Raw genomic sequence first — 19061 nt, forward strand, 5'->3', positions numbered from 1 at the left:
CCACACTGGCATCCTTGCTCATCCTCAAAGACAGCAAACACAGTAAACACCTGCCTCCCTAGTCTCTGGATTTTACACGTGCTATTCCTCTGCCTGAAACTTCTGGTCCTGGAGAGCCACATGGCTCATTTCCTCACTTCAGTCAGGTCACCGTTCTCTGCTCCTCCTAAAATATCAGTCCTCATCACTTTCTAGCCCCTTACCATGCTACCTTGTTTTGTTTTTCTTCAACCTAATTATATATATATATGTAATACATTCATATATAATACATATATAATATGTGCATTCTGATATCATTACTCTCAAATACGAGCTCCACGAGAGCAAGCATTTTGACATATACTAGGTGCTCAATAAATACATGTTGAATAAATGAATGAATGGACATAGTCCAAGCATAGGGAATAATAAAACAAAATGTAAGCAATTTCCTAAAAGCAGTTTCTCCACACATGAATGGAGGAAGACTGGGGTCCTGGCTCTAACCCCACCCAACACTCAGGCAAGCCTTTTGGCTTCCTAAAAGGGAGCCTACCAACAACACACTTGCCCTTTAGAAATACAATAAAGTCATCTTAACACAATACAGGGTGGATATATTTCTGCCAGTAAGTGGAAGGGAGGTGGGAAGAGAGGGAGGGGAGAAAGCAGGGGCCTGAGAGGAAACTATGTATGTGCATTCTTCTAAATCTAGAAGGTGTAGTTGTTCAGTTGGGTGACTTAGAGTCCCTGGCACGTGAGTAAATGTTCTGATGTCCAGTGGTCCAAGGGGCCTCCAGGCCCAACCCTCATCTCAGCCTGGCCTTTCTATTCAAAGTGTCCCTGGAACCACATCTAGGTCCACACAAGGTATCCAGAAAGTAGAAAGAGGACAGACAACAAACACCACAATTGAGTTAATTGATGGGCAAAGAGTGACCCAGAGCTATACTTATAAAATGACAAGTATGCATCCGATTATAAGGTTAGCTATAAATGGACCGGAAGCATCCAGAGCTAAGAAATCATCAACAAAGTGGGAAGGGGAGTTTGTGTGGTGGGGGAGGGGGAGGATGGCAGCTCACTGAGTTATTGCAGTAAGAGTCTTGCAGCCATTCTCATAGGGTCTGCCCCACCCTGTCCTCCCCTTGGCCCAGGGAACCTGCTCCAGCTACCAAGCCGAACTCCTTCCTCAGGAGAGCCCAGTCAGAGCCTGCCTGGGGAAATTCCAGAGTCAAGTTTGTCTCAGCACCCTCTCACTTCACTTCCCACACTTCTCTCCAATTCCAGACACCCCATCACCTCTGTCCCACCATGCATCAGGCTGGGGCTGGTTTCTAATTGCCACCCTCACCTGTACCTAGCACTCACTGTGTTCTACCCATCTGATGGCTCCTGGTTCCAAATTACCTCCTCTCCATTTCTCAAAGTCCTGCTTTCCAGGGCCTGTGAATCTAGATGGAATTTAGGCTAATACTGGATTCTCTGTCGAAAAATTACCTTGGCTCCCCCACTGCCTTTGAATGTTGATGTCCCCTGCATTTCTTTTTTTCTTTTCTTTTCTTTCTTTTTTTTTTTTGAGATGGAGTCTCACCCTGTCACCCAGGCTGGAGTGCAATGGCACAATCTTGGCTCACTGCAACCTCTGCCTCCTGGGTTCAAGCAATTCTCCTGCCTCAGCCTCCCAAGTAGCTGGGATTACAGGCACATACCACCACACCCAGCTAATTTTTTTTGTATCTTTAGTAGAGACGGGATTTAATCACGCTGGCCAGGCTGGTCCTGAACTCCTGACCTCGTGATCTGCCCACCTCAGCCTTCCAAAGTGCTGGGATTACAGGCGTGACCCACCACACCCAGCCGTCCTCTGCATTTCTTATCCCTGGCTCTTCTTCCCCTCTTTCCTCTCTCTCTCTTTTCGTAAAATTAGAGACAGGGTCTCACTATGTTGCCCAGGCTGGACTCAAACTCGTGGGCTCAAGTGATCCTCCTGCCTCAGTCTTCTAAGTAGCTGGGACTACAGGTGCTCGTGCCACCATGGCTGGCTCCCTCTTCTGATTGAGCAGATTCTCCAGGTCCAGATCCCAGAAAATACCACCCAAACTGTAACAACCTAATGGGTTCGTCTTGCCCACTGTCCAGAAAAGCTAATGCACTAAGAACATCAGGTATTGCAGCAAATAAACAGTTTAATTAGCTGGGCATAGTGGCTCACACCTGTAATCTCAGCACTTCGGGAGACCAAGGCAGGAGGATCACTTGAGCCTGGGAGTTTGAGACCAGCCTGGGCAGCATATGAGACCTCATCTCTACAAAAAATAAACAAAATTGTCAGAGGTGTTTGAACCAGAGCACCTCCATTTTGAATAGGAGCAGGGCAAAATAAGGCTGAGACCTGCTGAGCTGCATTCCCAGCTGGTTAGCCATTCTAATTTACAGGATGAGATAGGAGGTTGGCACAAGATACAGTTCATAAAGACCTTGCTGATAAAACAGATTGCAATAAAGAAGCGAGCTAAAACCCACTGAAACCAAGATGGCCATGAGCGTGATCTCTGGTTGTCCTCACTGCTACACTCCCACCAGCGCCATGACAGTTTACAAATGCTATGACTATGTCAGGAAGTTACCCTATGTGGTCTAAAAAGGGGAGGCAGGAATAATCCACCCCTTGTTTGGTGTATATTTTAGAAATAACCATTAAAAAGGGTAACCAGCAGCCCTTGGGGCTGCTCTGCCAATGGAGTAGCCATTCTTTTATTCCTTTACTTTCTTTATGTACTTATTTTCCCTTTATAGACTCACCCTGAATTCTTTCTTGCACAAGATCCAATAACCCCCTCTTGGGGTCTGGATCAGGACCCCTTTCCAGTAACATCTTTCTGGAGAGCCATGAAGAGACTACATTGAGGAGACCCTCGACTCCAAGGAAATAGACTAGCACTGACTGACTGATTTTGGGTACATGGTGGAGTACCCGGGTCAAGGATGGGATTGGGTTAGGGGCCCAACTTAGGGGAGTTAGAGTCTCTCCTAAGACAGAGAGGGTTAAAGACCCCTCTTAAGAAAAGGCAAGGATGCTTGACCAAACCTGGGTTCACGGCCCAACTTAGGAAGATTAGAGTCCTTCCTAAAATTTAGGGGGTTGGAGGCCTGTCTTGGTAAAGTCTCTCTCAGCTAAGAACAGGTTTGGCATTACAGGATGTTAACTGCTATTTCTTTGGATAAGTCTGCCTTGCACTCTTTGCTGATGGCTGTGGGTGACAGAATTAGTCATGTACAGGATCATGGGACATGGGGAGCTTTTTCCTCCCTAAAGGAGGAAACTTGAGAGCTGGTGAAACTGCTGGAAGAGATCCCTTCGTGACTGACAAGAAGCCACCTGAACTTTTGATTCAGCATCGCTGGGATGGGTGGGTTTTTCTCTGGCCTCTCTGAGCTCTTCACCTTCCCCACCCTACTGCAGACTACGCTTCATTCCTTTTCTCTCCTTTCTCCTTCTTATCTTTTCTATTACCCAGGGCTACCATCTTGCCCAGAGACCACAAATTGAAACTCCTGGTTGGAGATTGGATTAACAATTACGGGGCCAACCCGGGGCAAGTTTGAGCTTTGCCAGTTTGATATTGGGTGCTAAGCAGAGTGGCTGATGTCTGTGTTTTGTCACACGTATTTTGCTCCAGCCAGAATGGAAAAAGATAATTTTCCTTTGTGTTGAGGGTTGGCCCCCAGGGCTATGGTGCAGCAAGCCAGGTCACTAGGGCCACTCAGGCAAAGGGAACCCAGAAGCCTGGCATGCTGGCAAAAGGGTAAGAATTTCTTACCAGTCAGACTTCTGGCCTCTCTCTCTTGCTGTGCAAACTGATTGAATGAATGGTAAAAATCTCTGTTTATCTTCTGTAAAGTTTTAATTAATGAGAAAAAGGATTTGTGAGGGTAATCTTATGCTGTAGCAAATCTGGTGTGCTTTGTGTGTCTTTCTGTATTGTTCTGTCATAAAGATGGGTACCGTAGGATAGAATGCAAGCCTAGGACCCCTGTAAACCCACTGTTCAAGATGGTCCAGCAAACTGGGCAGTTACAAATTTTGCTGCAGGTCTCTGAAACCAAAAAAACTGGATAAAGTTTCCCTGTCATCTTGTTTCATGTCCTTGGGAGCTTGACCTTGTAACCATGTGGCGATACTGTCTCTTGGTCTCCGCCATTTTACAATGATGGCCTGGGTTCAATTCCAGCTTAGGAGATGACCCCTTTCTGGTTTGATTTCTGCATGACCTTTAACATTTGTTGATTCTCTTCCCCTCCATGTACAATTTCTGGTTCCCTTCTTGAATCTTCCTTTCTTTTAGCTACCACTGGAGATTCTAGATCTTGTAAAAACTGCTTACCACCTTTTTGAAAATACCTCATACACTCGTGATTAAGCCATAACTTTAGTTAAGACTTGTTGGTTTCACCTGTGAGGTTGCTTTTGGTAAAGTTCAAAAGCCAGAAATCTTGGCCGTTTGGCCTGGCTAAAGTCTGGTAATACGAGATTTAAAAGGACTTTTTAAAAGAGCACTGTGGTTAAGTCAGCTTATTCAAGCTCTAACAGCCTGGAAATCCTTGGGGAAAACATAGGAGGAGCCACAGATCCCATTTTGGGAAAAACCTCTGTTTTCCTCATGGAACCCCAGGAATTTAAAAGTGGATAGATTCCTCTCAAAATCTAAGGCTTTGTACTGTTTTGCATTGCATTAACTGACATTTTTTACTTTTGGGGGTATTAAAAATTACTTCCCATTATGAGAGAGCTTTGGTGTATAATAACTAGGTAGGCAAATATTTTGTCAGAAAAGTAAAAAGTGTGATGCATTTTAGTTCACATGACTTGAGTAATCTTTGAGAAATAAAAATGGTTTTAAAGATTACTGGTAAAATAAAAATATCTTCCAAAATGTAGACATTTGGTCTAAATTATGCAGGTCATATATTAGGTTTGCAAAATGCTTTAAGGTAATGAACTGCTTCTTTGACTTTTTGGAAGGTTTCTGAAAAATTGGTCTTGCAAAAGAAATTATGTGTGTGAACATATTGGCTAAAGTTAAAGGAATAATCTTCAGTTTTTCAATAAACTGAATATTGGAATAAAAGCACAACAGGTTTCTCTTAGAGCACTGATCTGCTCTTTAACAAAAATTATAAATTATGTCTTTTTCTGACTTAATTAATCTTTTAAGATATTAGGTTTCCTAAAGTCCAAAAATAACATAATTTGGCTTATTTGGCATAAAAATTATACAGGAAGCATTGTCAAATATGAAATAATGTTTGACTTTCTTTGGGCTGTATTTGTATAAATATCTTACTGGTATGTGTTCAAAAGTTATGTGAAACTCCTACAATTCTGGTAGGACTTAGTATACATTATCAGTAATAACTGTTATGTTAAATTATTGTGTGCCACAGAGGTAACAAATTTCTTTGTCAATCGTGGTTTTTTGTTTTTGTTTTTGTTTTGTTTTGTTTTATTTTGTTTTCTTGAGACCGAGTCTTGCTCCGTTGCCCAGGCTGGAATGCAATGGTGTGATCTTGGCACTGCAACCTCTGCCTCCCAGGTTCAAGTGATTCTCCTGCCTCAGCCTCCTGAGTAACTGGGATTACAGGCGCACACCACCACACCCGACTAATTTTGTGTTTTTAATAGAGATGGGGTTTCACCAGGTTGGCCAAGCTGGTCTCGAAATCCTGACCTCAAGTGATCCAAGTGATTTTTTTAAAAAAAAATTTAAAAAAAATGTTAATTATCACCAACCGAGCAGAAGGACAGGAAACATTTCTCAAATTCATCTCCCCAAAAGCTCTGAGGCTAGGGTTTTTAGGTATAATTTGGCAGGCAGGGGGCTAAGAAATGGGTGCTGCTGATTGATTGGGAATGAAATATGTTAGTGTCCGAAGTGTCTTCGCATGCTGAGTTAGTTTCTGGATGGGAGTTTCTGTGTGGGTGTCACGTTCCTTGGTATGAGTCACGGGTCCAGGTGGAGTCAGTTGGTTGCCAGAATACAAAAGTCTGAAAAATATCTCAAAGATCAATTTTAGGTTTTAACAATAATGATGTTACCTGTAGGAGCAATTGGGATTGGGGAAGTTACAAATCTTGTGCCCTCCAGCTCCCAGCTACGTTACTCTTGAGCTGTAAGGACTTACAGAAAAGCAAGCTAGGGAACAATAGATGTTAATCATTTAACTACGCCTACATTTTAGCAGAATTCAGGCCCCTCCCATAATCCTAATCTTGGGGACTTTCAGGAGTCTTACAAAGACTGTTTCAGTTCCTGGGCAAGGAGAATATTAGTTTTGGCTGTTATTAGAAGAGGCTGTTATTCTCTTTGTTTTACAGTTAACAAAGGGGATTAGCTTGTGAGGCTAGAAGCCAGATGACGCCAGCTATATCAGATTTCTCTCACTGTCATAATTTTTGCAAAGGCAGTTTCACTACTACTTGATAAAGCCAAGCCTCACAGCAGTAAGGGAAACTACTTACTTGCCAGAGTCTTAATAGTGTTCAGAAAGCAGAGGACGAAAGGAGATGAGGTTTTGGAGTCTGATTCCAGGCAGGTATTTCAATGGAGGGGCTGGATTGGGGTTTGATAATGATCTTGATATGAGTTTAGGATTGGAGGACACAGTGAGGTGGGGATTTTGAGGCAAGGGGTTCAAAAGATTCTGGGGAGCAAACTGTTGTTTCACACTTTCTACTGAAAAGTTTAACCATTTGATATTCATTTAAATGAGTTTGGGAAGTTCCTGAAATGAACCACAAGGTATTTGTAACATATATCTTTCTGGGAGTTTCCTGGAATAGTAAAGTCATGTTAATGAAGACAGCGCAATAGTAAAATGATGTCAATGTAGAAAGCCAGCTGTGTGGAGGGAAATTGTTTCAGTTCTCATCACACACCTACAGGCTCCTCAGCCCACCTCTTCCTCATCGGCTTAGATCCTAAGCCCCAGCTCTCCACTGAATGAAGTAACTCTCTAAGATTCCCATGCGAATAGGTCACCCTGTCTAATATCCCCCCATGGCTCCTTGGCTTTCAGAATTGTGTCATCTCCTCATCATAACTTTGAAGGACTCCCAGGACTAGATTCCTGCTCCCCTCTCAGGTATCACCTCCAGTCACGTTCCCATACAACTCCTCTGCTCTAGAATTGCAGGGCTCCGTCAGTTCCCATGATGCATGGTGCCCACTCACACCACCACACCTTTGTCCATGTCAGCCTGTCAGCCTGGAAATCCCTCCCTACCTCACTGGATAAATCCTATTCATTCTTCAGGATGCAGTTACAGTGCCACTTGATGTTTGGTCTCTGATGACAACCAAATAAAGTTCCAACTCCTTTCTCCAGCTTCAGAAAGTGAGCTGTGGAGTCAGAAACACTACCTAACAGCTATGTAATCCTGAGGGATTCATTTAGCCTCTCTTTCTCTTGAAGGTAACAATAGTGCCTACCTGGTTATGATTATTAAATAAGACCAGTGTTTCCCACACTTCAGCATCCCACGACTGATGACCACCTTCATATCTGTCACATCGCTATAATTTTCTAAATAAATTGACTCACATTGTAAAATTCCTTTTTTAAAAAGAGATGGAGTCTTGCTCTATCCCTCAGGCTGCTGGAGTGCAAGTAGCGCTGTTACAGGTAGTTAGACAAGCATGAATGGGGCTGGAGAGGGCTCTTCCCCCACCCGCTAGGAATGTCAGGTGATGTTTTGGCAATGATCACATTGCCTCTCTAAAAGGGATACATTGGCAGCCTGCACCAGGGAGAAGCCATGTCCTGATGGCCTGCACCTGTTGCACTGAAGTGTTAATTGAGTGCAGGCACCAGGGAGACACAACTTCCTGGGCATGTGCATTAAGAGATAAAATGGAGGCCAGGCACGGTGACTCATGCCTGTAATCCTAGCACTTTGGGAGGCCAAGGCGGGCGGATCACCTGAGGTTGGGAGTTCAAGACCAGCCTGACCAACATGGAGAAACCCCATCTCTACTAAAAAAAAAAATACAAAATTAGCCGGGCGTGGTGGTGCAAGCCTGTAATCACAGCTACTTGGGAGGTCGAGGCAGGAGAACCACTTGAACCCGGGAGGCGGAGGTTATGGTGAGCCGAGAGCGCACCACCGTACTCCAGCCTGGGCAACAAGAGTGAAACTCCGTCTCAAAAAAAAAAGGGAGACAAAATGGCAAAGGATGACCTTCTGAGGGCACTCCACCAGAAAAGGGAAGAAAGCCTCAGATGGGCATGTGTACAACTTCCTAAGCACTGTGAATGCTCATCTCCCAAGGATAAGGAGGGCACTGTGCATGCGGGCAGCCCACTCTGAGAGAAGAATCATGGGAAAGGGGCCAGCCTATAAAGTCCTAGGATCAAAGTTCAACACTGCATTTGACCTTCAGGTGCCTGTTTGGGTGCTAGTGAATTTTCCTTTCTTTCCTGTTCTAAAGCCTTTTTTTTTTTTTAAATAAGCCTTTTTAAATAAACTGCTCTGAAACTTGCTTCAGTTTCTTTTTCTGCCTTATGCTCCTCGGTTGAATTCTTTCTTCTGAGAAAGGAAGAACTGAGGTTGCTGCAGACCCATACAGATTCACCAGTAACTCTGATATCTTCCACCGGTAACAGTGCAATCATAGCTTGCTGCAGCCTCAAACTCCTGGCCTCAAGCAATCCCCCCACGTCAGCCTCCTGAGTAGCTGGGACTATAGGAGTGTGACCATGCCCAATTTAAAACTAGTATTTAATATGCTTGTTTTTATATGCTATGTGTATTAATCAGAGCTAAGTAGTGGAAACAGAAACCCCTCTAAGTATTTCAAGCAGAGAGGGATATAAGAAAGATAATTATAGGCTTTCAACATTGTTGGAAGAGCTGGAGGAGAAGTCAGGGGTCATAACATGAGTACTGGTTTCAAGGTCACACCACCAGAGTTTTAACTCAGAGGTCAGGAAGCTGCTGGGCAGCTGCTGTTACCGCCATGGCAGCACCACCACTGCACCGCTGCCTCACGCCCGCTTATGAGGAAGATTGAACTGGGAACGCTGCACAATTCCAAAAGGAACAATGCAGCCTATGTCATTGGTCATCTCACCCCGTGTCCTCTAAGAAAAGACAAAGTAAGGAATGAAGCGTGGGTCATCTAAGGAACAAAGCTAACCCTGGTTCTTGCCTCGCCGGAACACCTGCACTGCTCTTATGATGGCCTTTCTTAAAAGGACGTTTATTTTCTGACTCCCATTTCCCTCCACCTCTCTTCCATCCTGCTGCTTCCAATTCTCTTTAGCTTCTTTAAGCAACTACAGTGGCCAGTTGCTATCAAAGACTAGGAGAAGGTTTAAAGGAGGGATATTCATAAGATTTGGTCCTTCATTTAATAAGTACGTGTGTTACCTGCATCTGCTCTGCGTGCAGGGGCAAAAATGAGTTGAAGATGTAATCCTTTATGTAAAAACATACATACATGGCACCAGCCACTGTGCTAAGCCCTTAGCATTCATTATCCCATTTACTTCTCTCAGCTCTCTAAGATCAACACTGCTGTCATCCTCATATTCAGATAAGAAAAATGAGACTCAGAGAGAATGGGTAGTCTTTTTAATGTCACCCAAGCTCTAGAGTTGCAGAGACAGATTCAAACCCAGCCCTGTCTTACCCCAAAGCCACTGCCCATTCCATGACAGTGGCATTTCTTGTTATCGAAAAGTGTGGTGTTTTGCCGAGATGCCATCAAAATAACTAGAACCTAAATCTGGTAACTTCAAACTGTCAGTTCCCCACTCTCCCTAAGAAATGCCTACAAGTTCCTGTGCCATCAGCGCTCAAAGGCAGCCGACTGGCCTGGGGGTCAAATCAAAAGCCTTAAGACTCCAGGGAGGAAGTACTTGCTTCTGAGTATGGTATTGAAGACTTCCAGAAACACTCAACATTTGATCCAAGATTGGAAAGATAAGTAAACATTGCCAGGCAGAGGTGGGGCAAAGAGCATGTTCCAGGTAAAGATGCAGATGTGGGGAAACCCAGGGCCTGTTTGAGGGGCGTGTGGAACACGCTGGAAACAGCAGCAGATGAGGAGAAGACAAGTGTATGGCACTTAGCCTAGTACCCGGCACATAGGAAGTACCGGGTACATTTTCCTGGAAGGCCTTGGAACTTATCGTTAAGAGAGGAGCCTCGGAGTCAGAGGCCTGGCTGTAAATTCTGTCTCTACCACTTAAAAACTGTGAGGCCTTGGGCACTGGCTTATCTCTCAGGTGTCACTTCCCCATCAAAATGGTGAACTAGCAGTCTTGCCTCATGGTGGTCATGAGGATCAAATGACATAGGCCCTCTTAAGTGCTCTCTCTGGCGTCCTAATTAGGGAAAGGGAGTCAGGCTGGTGGGAGCAAGGGAAAGCAAAAAGAAGCAGATAAGCTACAAATCTGCCTTTCTACATGCTCCAGGACACACAGCCCTCCTGCACAAATAACTCGCAATCTTCCTACACCGAGCTATCACCAGACCTTCAGCTGATACGAAAAAATGCAAGTTAGCTCCCTGCAACCTTGGCGTTAATCAGTACTGAATGAGACACTCTGCAGCCTCAGAACCAACCTATAAAACCTCCAGCAAGCCTTTGTTTCTTTGCAGTCAGCGCCTCTTCTGCTGAGCCTGTCTGTTGCTTCCTTGAAAGGTATTTTCATACTTTCTCTGATGAATCTGCCTTTTTCTACCTACAACTGTCTTGGTGATTTTTTTTTTTTTTTTTTTTTTTTTTTTTGAGTCGGAGTTTCACTCTTGTTGTCCAGGCTGGAGTGCAATGGCGCAACCTCGGCTCAGAGCAACCTCTGCCTCCCGGGTTGAAGCGATTCTCCTGCCTCAGCCTCCCGAGTAGCTGTGATTACAGGCATGCGCCACCATGCCTGGCTAATTTTGAATTTTTAAAGAAACAGGGTTTCTCCACGTTGGTCAGGCTGGTCGCCAACTCCCGACCTCGGGTGATCCGCCCGCCTCAGCCTCCCAAACTGCTGGGATTACAGGCATAAGCCACCGCACCCGGCCTGTCTTGGTAAATTCTTTTATCTCCCCGCCACCTGTCCAGATAGTCGTCGCTCGCCTCCGACACTTTCTTCATGGCTTCAGCTGCAAGTAACAGCAAACCCAACTCAAACAGGCCGAAGAAAACAAGGGACATTTTTGACTCACTCTGGGAGAAGTCCAGAGGTGGAACAAGCCCCACGTGCCATGGTGTCCAGAGAGACAGTGTCATCAGGTCTCCTTTTCTCTCTCATTCTCCATCACTTCTCCTCTCTGCTTCTTTGTGTAGATTTCAAACCCAGAAGAGAGAAGCCCCCTCTCCACCACACCTACACATCACATTTCAGAAAGCTAAGGATGGGGCCGGGCGCGGTGGCTCACGCCTGTTATCCCAGCACTTTGAGACGCTGAGGCAAGAAGATCACCTGAGGTCAGGAGTTCGAGGCCAGCCTGACCAACATGGCGAAACCCTGTCTCCATTAAAAATACAAAAATTAACCAGGCGTGGTGGCACTTGCCTGTAATCTCAGCTACTCTGGAGGCTGGGACAGGAGACCAGCTTGAACCCAGGAAGCAGAGGTTTCAGTGAGCCAAGATAGTACCACTACACTCCAGCCTGGGCGATAGAGCGAGACTCCATCTCAAAAAAAAAAGAAAGAAAGAAAGAAAGAAAGCTGAGAGTGGCGGTGGGGCGGCAGAGGGTAGAATGCTCGGATTGGCTGGCCTGTGGCCAGGCTGTGAAAATCTCTCATTGGCTGGCCCGTGGCCAGGCTGTGAAGGGTTCTGATTGGCTGGCCTGTAGCCAGGCCGTGAAATGCTCTGACTGGCTGGCCTGCATCATATGCTCATCTCTCATCAACAGCAGCGCAACACTTCAGAGAGTGGGAGAGGAAGTGGGGGAGAAAGCACATTCCTGGAAAGGGATTTTAGATGGACAAATTAACATTTAGATGCTTTTAACAGAGTACCTGGCTTGTGATAAGTGCTCAATAAAGTTGGGGCCACAAGGAGGAGGGGAGCCTTGAATTCTAGGCCAAGACTACTGAGCTTTAGTTAATGGACAGTGGGGAGCTTACTGAAGGTTTTGTCCAGAGTGGTGCTGTCAGAAGATTGGTCGGATAATGGGGGTGTAGCAGAGAGTGGAGGAGGGTGGAGAAGCTGATGGCAGAAAGATCCTCTGGGAGCTTAGTATTCACCATCCAGGTTAAAGAGATGATAGTAGATACAGAATAAAGGGCTCCACTCAATGATGGAGAAGAATGACAGGCTATAGGAACCTACTCCCTGGGGTCAGCAAATAAACGTGAGGAGGGGAGAGGAGGTTACAAGACTGAGTGTCTGACAGGATGGTGGTCTGACCTTTCCAGCTTCTCTCTTTCCTCCTCCCTCTTTTCCGCCTTTCCCTCCCTCCCCACTCTCTTTCAAAATGATGCATGTTTCCCTCTTATCCTGGACAGCACAGTCTTTCTCTGATGTATTTCACGTGCACACCTGCTGAGGGATCTACCTGGAGCAGTTTTGAAAGGATTGGTTCCTAAACAAATGCAGCAAATTAAGAAAGGTTCCAGTGAATGAAATGTTTTCCCTCTTAGCATAAAAAAAAAAGAAACAAACAGGGGATCTGTAGAATGTGCAAAAGACCTGGAATACCTACTATCAGTCTCTTTCAAAGAACATGAAATGGATAAAATTTTGGCTTAGGAACCTTGAATGTTATAACATGTTGATGTTAGAAATGCAAAGAATGTAGCAGAAGATGGGTTCTGCCAGCATCAGTAGAGAGGTGCAAGGTGTGTGTGCATCTGTGTGTGTGTGTGTGTTTACAGGTCTGTGAGTGAGCTGAAGAATAACAACTAACACCTTCGAGATAGCTAGCTGCTTCCCACGGTGACACTGACCAAAGTTATCAAAAAAATAAGGAGCAGGTCTGAGGGAGGCAACAGAGAAATTTTTCGAGCTCTGCTTCCAAAGTGTATTTCTTAAGGGGCTGGGGTGTGAAGCAGAGGGTTGCAGAATGTGATGCACTGAAGCTACCTGGAAGCAACCTGTCCCTGCTCCACGGAGCCTTCAGCCCAGGCAGAAGCCACAATACATTTTTTTAAAGCAGTGATGAAAATTTGCTCTTGTGTTTCGCCTTTGAAACTTGGGTGTGTTACTGAGTCTTTTGACAATCTCAAGAGGAATGCTAATCCCCCTCTTCATAATCTGGGAAGTAAAACCCACTATAAACCACCCAAAGAAGTAGTTATGGCATGGCCTATTATTTGTCTGCCAGCTTCATTCTTTCACAACATAACCTCTTGCATAAAGACCACATAGGGGATGGCAGAACAGCAAGTTAGAAGGTGCCTATGACTCTGAAAATCTGATAAAGACATTAATAGGGCAGTGACAGTTGGGAGCAGGCCCCCCAAAATCTGGCCATAAACTGGCCCCAAAACTGGCCATAAACAAAATATCTGCAGCACTGTAACATGTTCATAATGGCCCTAATGCCCACACTGGAAGGTTGTAGGTTTACGGGAATGAGGGCAAGGAACACCTGGCCCACCCAGGGCGGAAAACCGCTTAAAGGCATTCTTAAGCCACAAACAATAGCATGAGCGATCTGTGCCTTAAGGACAGGCTCCTGCTGCAGTTAACTAGCCCAACCTACTCCTTTAATTCAGCCCATCCGTTCGTTTCCCATAAGGGATACTTTTAGTTAATTTAATATCTATAGAAACAATGCTAATGACTGGTTTGCTGTTAATAAATATGTTGGTAAATCTCTGTTTTGGGCTTTCAGCTCTGAAGGCTGTGAGACCCCTGATTTCCCACTTCACACCTCTATATTTCTGTGTTTGTCTTTAATTCCTCTAGTGCCACTGGGTTAGGGTTGCCTCGACCGAGCTGGTCTCAGCAAGTGGCATCCATCGTGGGGGCTCAAATCTAGGTCGAAGGGTCACCAGAGCGACAGTTGGAATGGAAAACTAGCTGGAGGATACCCGAGTACTCTTAAAGCAATCCCCGTGGTGAGTAAGAAGGGGAGCTCTGAAGCGTCAGGGTAACAATGGGACAGATGTGGGGTCTGGTTGGTTTCACCTTGGAACTTTTTCACACTGATGATGAGGAGGAACAAGACTATAGAGTATAGCGAAGTAACAGAAGAGGTTACAGAGCATGTTTATTTACCAGCTAAACTAAAGCGGCAAAGGAGGGAGAGGTTCATCCCTACCCTTCTGCACCCCCTCCTTATTATTTTGAAGAAAATGACCCTCCAGATCTTTCTTTTCCAGAGGACACTGGGCAAAAATTAGTTGCCCCAGTGACTGTTTGAGCAGCGCCTTGAGCAACCACTCTTAGTTCTATTCAGGCAGGAATCCAGTAAGCTAGACGAGAGGGTGATTTAGAGGCTTGGCAGTTCCCTGTTAGAATACAGCCCCCAGATCAACGGGGAAATATTATAGCTACATTTGAGCCTTTTCCTTTTAAATTACTCAAAGAATTTAAACAAGCTATAAATCAGTATGGACCACGTTCTCCTTTTTTAATGGAACTGTTAAAGAATGTTGCTGTTTCCAGTCAGATGATTCCTACTGACTGGGACGCTCTTACTTGAGCTTGTCTAACTCTTGCTCAGTTCTTACAATTTAAAACTTGGTGGGCAGATGAAGCTACCATTCAGGCTGCTCACAATGCCCAGGCCCAACCTCAAATTAATATAACTGCAGACCAACTTTTAGGGGTTGGTGGCTGGGCTGGTTTACATGCACAAGTGGTCATGCAGGATGATGCCATAGAGCAGCTTACAGGAGTGTGCATTAGAGCTTGGGAAAAAAGCACTTCAGGTGGAGAACAATACCTTTCCTTTAGTGCTATAAAACAGGGGCCAAGAGAACCATACATTAATTTTATAGCTCGGTTTCAGGAGTCTCTTCGAAAGATGATTGCAGATTCGGCTGCTCAGGATATAGTGCTGCAGTTATTAGCTTTCGACAATGCTAATCCCAATTGCCAGGCTGCTCTGCGACCTATCAGAGGGAAAGCACATTTAGTTGATTATATCAAGGCCTGTGATGGCATCAGAGGTAATCTGCATAAAGCTACTCTGCTAGCACAGGCAATGGCAGGACTGAGAGTGGATAAAGGAAATACTCCATTTCCTGGAGCTTGTTTTAACTGTGGGAAGCATGGTCATACTAAAAAAGAATGTAGAAAAAATCAGCGAGTCAGGCCGTCAGATAGGGGAAAAAAGAAAACTGCTGATCCTGAAATATGTCCAAAATGTAAAAAATGAAAACATTGGGCTAATCAGTGTCACTCTAAGTTTGATAAAGAAGGGAACCCGATTTCGGGAAACGCCATGAGGGGCCCATCCTGGTCCCCAATCTAAACTGGGGCATTTCCAGCTCAGGCCATTCCCTCACCCCTGTACAATGTCTGTCCCCCTCCACAGCTGGTAGTGCCACAGTAGATTTATGCTGCACAAAAGCTGTGAGCCTTCTGCCTGGGGAACCCCTGCAAAAGGTCCCAACAGGAGTCTGTGGACCCTTGCCAGCAGGGACAATAGGATTACTTTTAGGAAGGTCTAGTTTAGGTTTAAAAGGGGTACAAATACATACAGGAGTCATTGATTCAAATTACAATGGGGAAATTCAAATTGTTATATCTACTTCTGTTTGCTGGAAAGCAGAGCCGGGAGAGCGCATAGCATAGCTTCTGATCGTGCCATATGTGGGAACAGGAAAAAGTGAAATTAAACGAACAGGAGGATTTGGAAGCACAAATAAACAAGGCAAAGCAGCTTATTGGGTAAATCAAATTACTGATAAACATCCTACCTGTGAAATAACCATTCAGGGAAAGAAATTTAAAGGTTTGGTAGATACAGGAGTGGACATTTCGATCATTTCTCTGCAGCACTGGCTGTCCACGTGGCGAATTCAACCCACTCAATTTAACATAGGTGGAGTTGGTAAAGCCCCTGAAGTATATCCAAGTGGTTATATTTTGCATTGTGAAGGGCCCGATGGACAACCTGGGACTATTCAACCAATTATAACTTCTGTACCTATAAATTTATGGGGAAGAGATTTATTACAACAATGGGGAACACAAGTTATTATTCCAGAACAATTATATAGCCCTTGAAGTCAACATACAATGGATGAAATGGGGTATGTCCCTTGTATGGGACTAGAAAAAAATTTGCAAGGTTTGAAAGAACCACTTCAAGCGGAAAATCAAAGTTCCTGCCAAAGATTAGGAAATAAGTTTTGATGGTTGCCATTGTTAAGCCTCCAGAATCTATACCTTTAAAATGGTTAACAGATAAGCCAATTTGGATAGAACAATGGCTGCTAAGTAAAGAGAAACTGGAGGCTTTAGAGAAATTAGTTACTGAACAATTAGAAAATGGGCACACAGCTCCAACATTTTCCCCTTGGAATTCTCTAGTTTTTGTAATTAAGAAAAAATCAGGTAAATGGAGAATGTTAACTGACTTAAGAGCTATCAATTCAGTTATACAACCTATGGGAGCATTACAGCCAAGATTGCCTTCTTCTGCTATAATTCCAAAAAATTGGCCTTTAATAGTCATAGATTTAAAAGACTGTTCCTTTACTATCCCCTTAGCTGAGCAAGACTGTGAACGGTTTGCATTTACAATACCTGCAGTAAACAACCTGCAGCCTGCTAAGCGTTTTTATTGGAAAGTGTTGTCACAGGGCATGTTAAACAGTCCCACAATTTGCCAGGCCTATGTGGAGCAAGCAATTGAACCTACTCGTAAAAAATTTTCACAGTGTTAAATTATTCACTATATGGATGATATATAGTTTGTGCTGCCCCCACTCAGGAAATATTACTCCAATGTTATGATCACTTGCAAAATTCGATTTCTCATGCTGGTTTAATTATAGCTCCTGAAAAAATTCAGACTACTACTTACTCCTACTTGGGGACCTTAGTAAATGACACTACCATTGTGCCACAGAAAGTAACCATACGTAGGGATCAACTGAAAACATTAAATGACTTTCAAAAATTACTAGGGGGTATTAATTGGATACGACCTGCTCTAGGCATTCCTACCTATGCCATGAGTAATCTGTTTTCTATCCTTAGAGGAAATCCTAGTCTCACTAGCCCTCGGCAATTAACAAAGGAGGCTGAGGCAGAGTTACAACTGATTGAGAAGCAAGTCCATAAAGCTCAAATAAATAGAATAGATCCAGAGAAGACTCTAGACTTGCTATTTTTTTCAACTCAGTATTCACCTACTAGTGTTTTTGTCCAAGAACAGGACTTAGTAAAGTGACTTTTTCTTCCACATACTAATTCATGGACTCTAACTCCTTATTTAGATCAAATCGCTACTATGATAGGGATTGGGAGAAATTGTATTGTTAAATTACATGGATATGATCCTGGAAAAATTATTATCCCTCTCATGAAGGCACAAATACAGCAAGCTTTTATAAATAGTCTTACTTGGCAAACCCATTTAGCTGACTTTGTGGGTATTGTTGATAATCACTTTCCTAAAATGAAGCTGTTTCAGTTTTTGAAATTAACTAATTGGATTCTCCCTAAAATAACTAAATTTAAACCAATTGAAGGTGCTGAAAATGTTTTTACAGATGGGTCTAGTAATAGCAAAACTTCTTATTCTGGATCAAAAAGTAAAGTGTTCCAGATGCCCTATACTTCAGCTCAAAAAGCAGAGCTTGTAGCAGTAATTGAGGTATTGACTGCTTTTGATATGCCTATTAATGTGATTTCTGATTCTTCATACGTAGTTCATTCCACACAATTAATTGAAAATGCTTAGTTACGATTTCATACAGATGAACCACTGATGACTTTATTTACCCAATTGCAAACAGCAGTTAGGAGTAGAATGCACCTTTTTTATATCACTCACATTAGGGTTCATACACCTCTTCCAGGACCTTTGACTGAAGGGAATCAAATGGCTGATCACCTAGTTGCTAATGCAATATCTAATGCTAGACACTTTCACAATTTAACCCATGTTAATGCCTCTGGTCTCAAACACAGATACAGCATTACCTGGAAAGAAGCTAAAAATATTATCCAGTGATGCCCAACTTGCCAAATGGTGCATTCCTCATCTTTTAGAGGAGGAGTTAATCCTTGAGGACTGGAACCTAATTCACTTTGGCAAATGGATGTCACACATTTTCCCTTGTTTGGGAGACTAGCTTATGTACATGTATGTGTGGACACCTTTTCTCACTTTGTCTGGGCTACATGCCAGCCAGGAGAGTCTTCTGCCTGTGTTAAATGTCATCTTTTGCAGTGTTTTGCGGTGATGGGCATTCCAGCTTCTATTAAAACAGATAATACCCCAGGCCATACTAGCCAAGCTCTAGCTACATTTTTCTCTATGTGGAATATTAAACACATTACTGGTATCCCATACAATTCTCAAGGACAAGCCATAGTGGAAAGAATGAATCTCTCCCTAAAACAGAAGTTGCAAAAGCAGAAAGGGGGAGACAGACAATATGGAACCCCACAGATGCAACTGAACCTAGCATTATTAACTTTAAATTTTTTGAGCCTGCCCAAAGGCCAGATGTTATCAGCAGCTGAACAGCATCTACAGAAACCAGCTGCAAAGACAGAAACAGAACAACTGATTTGGTGGAGAGATCTGATAATAAAAAGTTGGGAAATAGGTAAAATAATAACTTGGGGTACAGGCCAAAATCAACAGCAAATTTGGATACCATCAAGATACTCAAAACCTTATCATGAGCCAGATGCTGAGGAAGAGATTTCGGGAGGATCCCGAGGACCCCCCGGTTGCAGCCATGTCAAGGCTGACGCTAAGGAGGACCCCAACTGTCAATGAGCAACTCCCGTTGAACACAGTCACCCACCTGGGGACAGATCAAGAAGCTGTCACAGATGGCAGAAGAAAACTTGAGGAAAGCGGGACAACCAGTCACAATGAATAATTTAATGGTAGCTATGATAGTGGTTATCACCACTGTCATCAGTATTCCTT

At 43.9% G+C, this 19061-nt stretch overlaps 1 protein-coding gene across 3 annotated transcripts in view; it reads right to left on the reverse strand.

The window, feature by feature from the left end:
* Window positions 1-11797, reverse strand: part of SLC22A16 (solute carrier family 22 member 16) — a 73254-nt gene extending 61457 nt beyond the window's left edge. For 2 of the 3 annotated variants that reach the window (XR_010158139.1, XM_016956148.3), the window contains exon 1: window positions 11207-11797. Coding sequence is in view for 2 of the 3 variants with exons in the window: in XM_016956148.3 (XP_016811637.1) it covers window positions 11207-11292 (86 nt within the window). In the remaining variant the exon portion in view is untranslated. The remainder of the gene's footprint in view (window positions 1-11206) is intronic. The other variant, XM_016956146.3, reaches the window with a different exon arrangement.
* Window positions 11798-19061: the final 7264 nt, after the last annotated feature.

This window comes from Pan troglodytes, chromosome 5 (genome assembly GCF_028858775.2).
Source record: "Pan troglodytes isolate AG18354 chromosome 5, NHGRI_mPanTro3-v2.0_pri, whole genome shotgun sequence".
NCBI classification, from domain to species: domain Eukaryota; kingdom Metazoa; phylum Chordata; class Mammalia; order Primates; family Hominidae; genus Pan; species Pan troglodytes.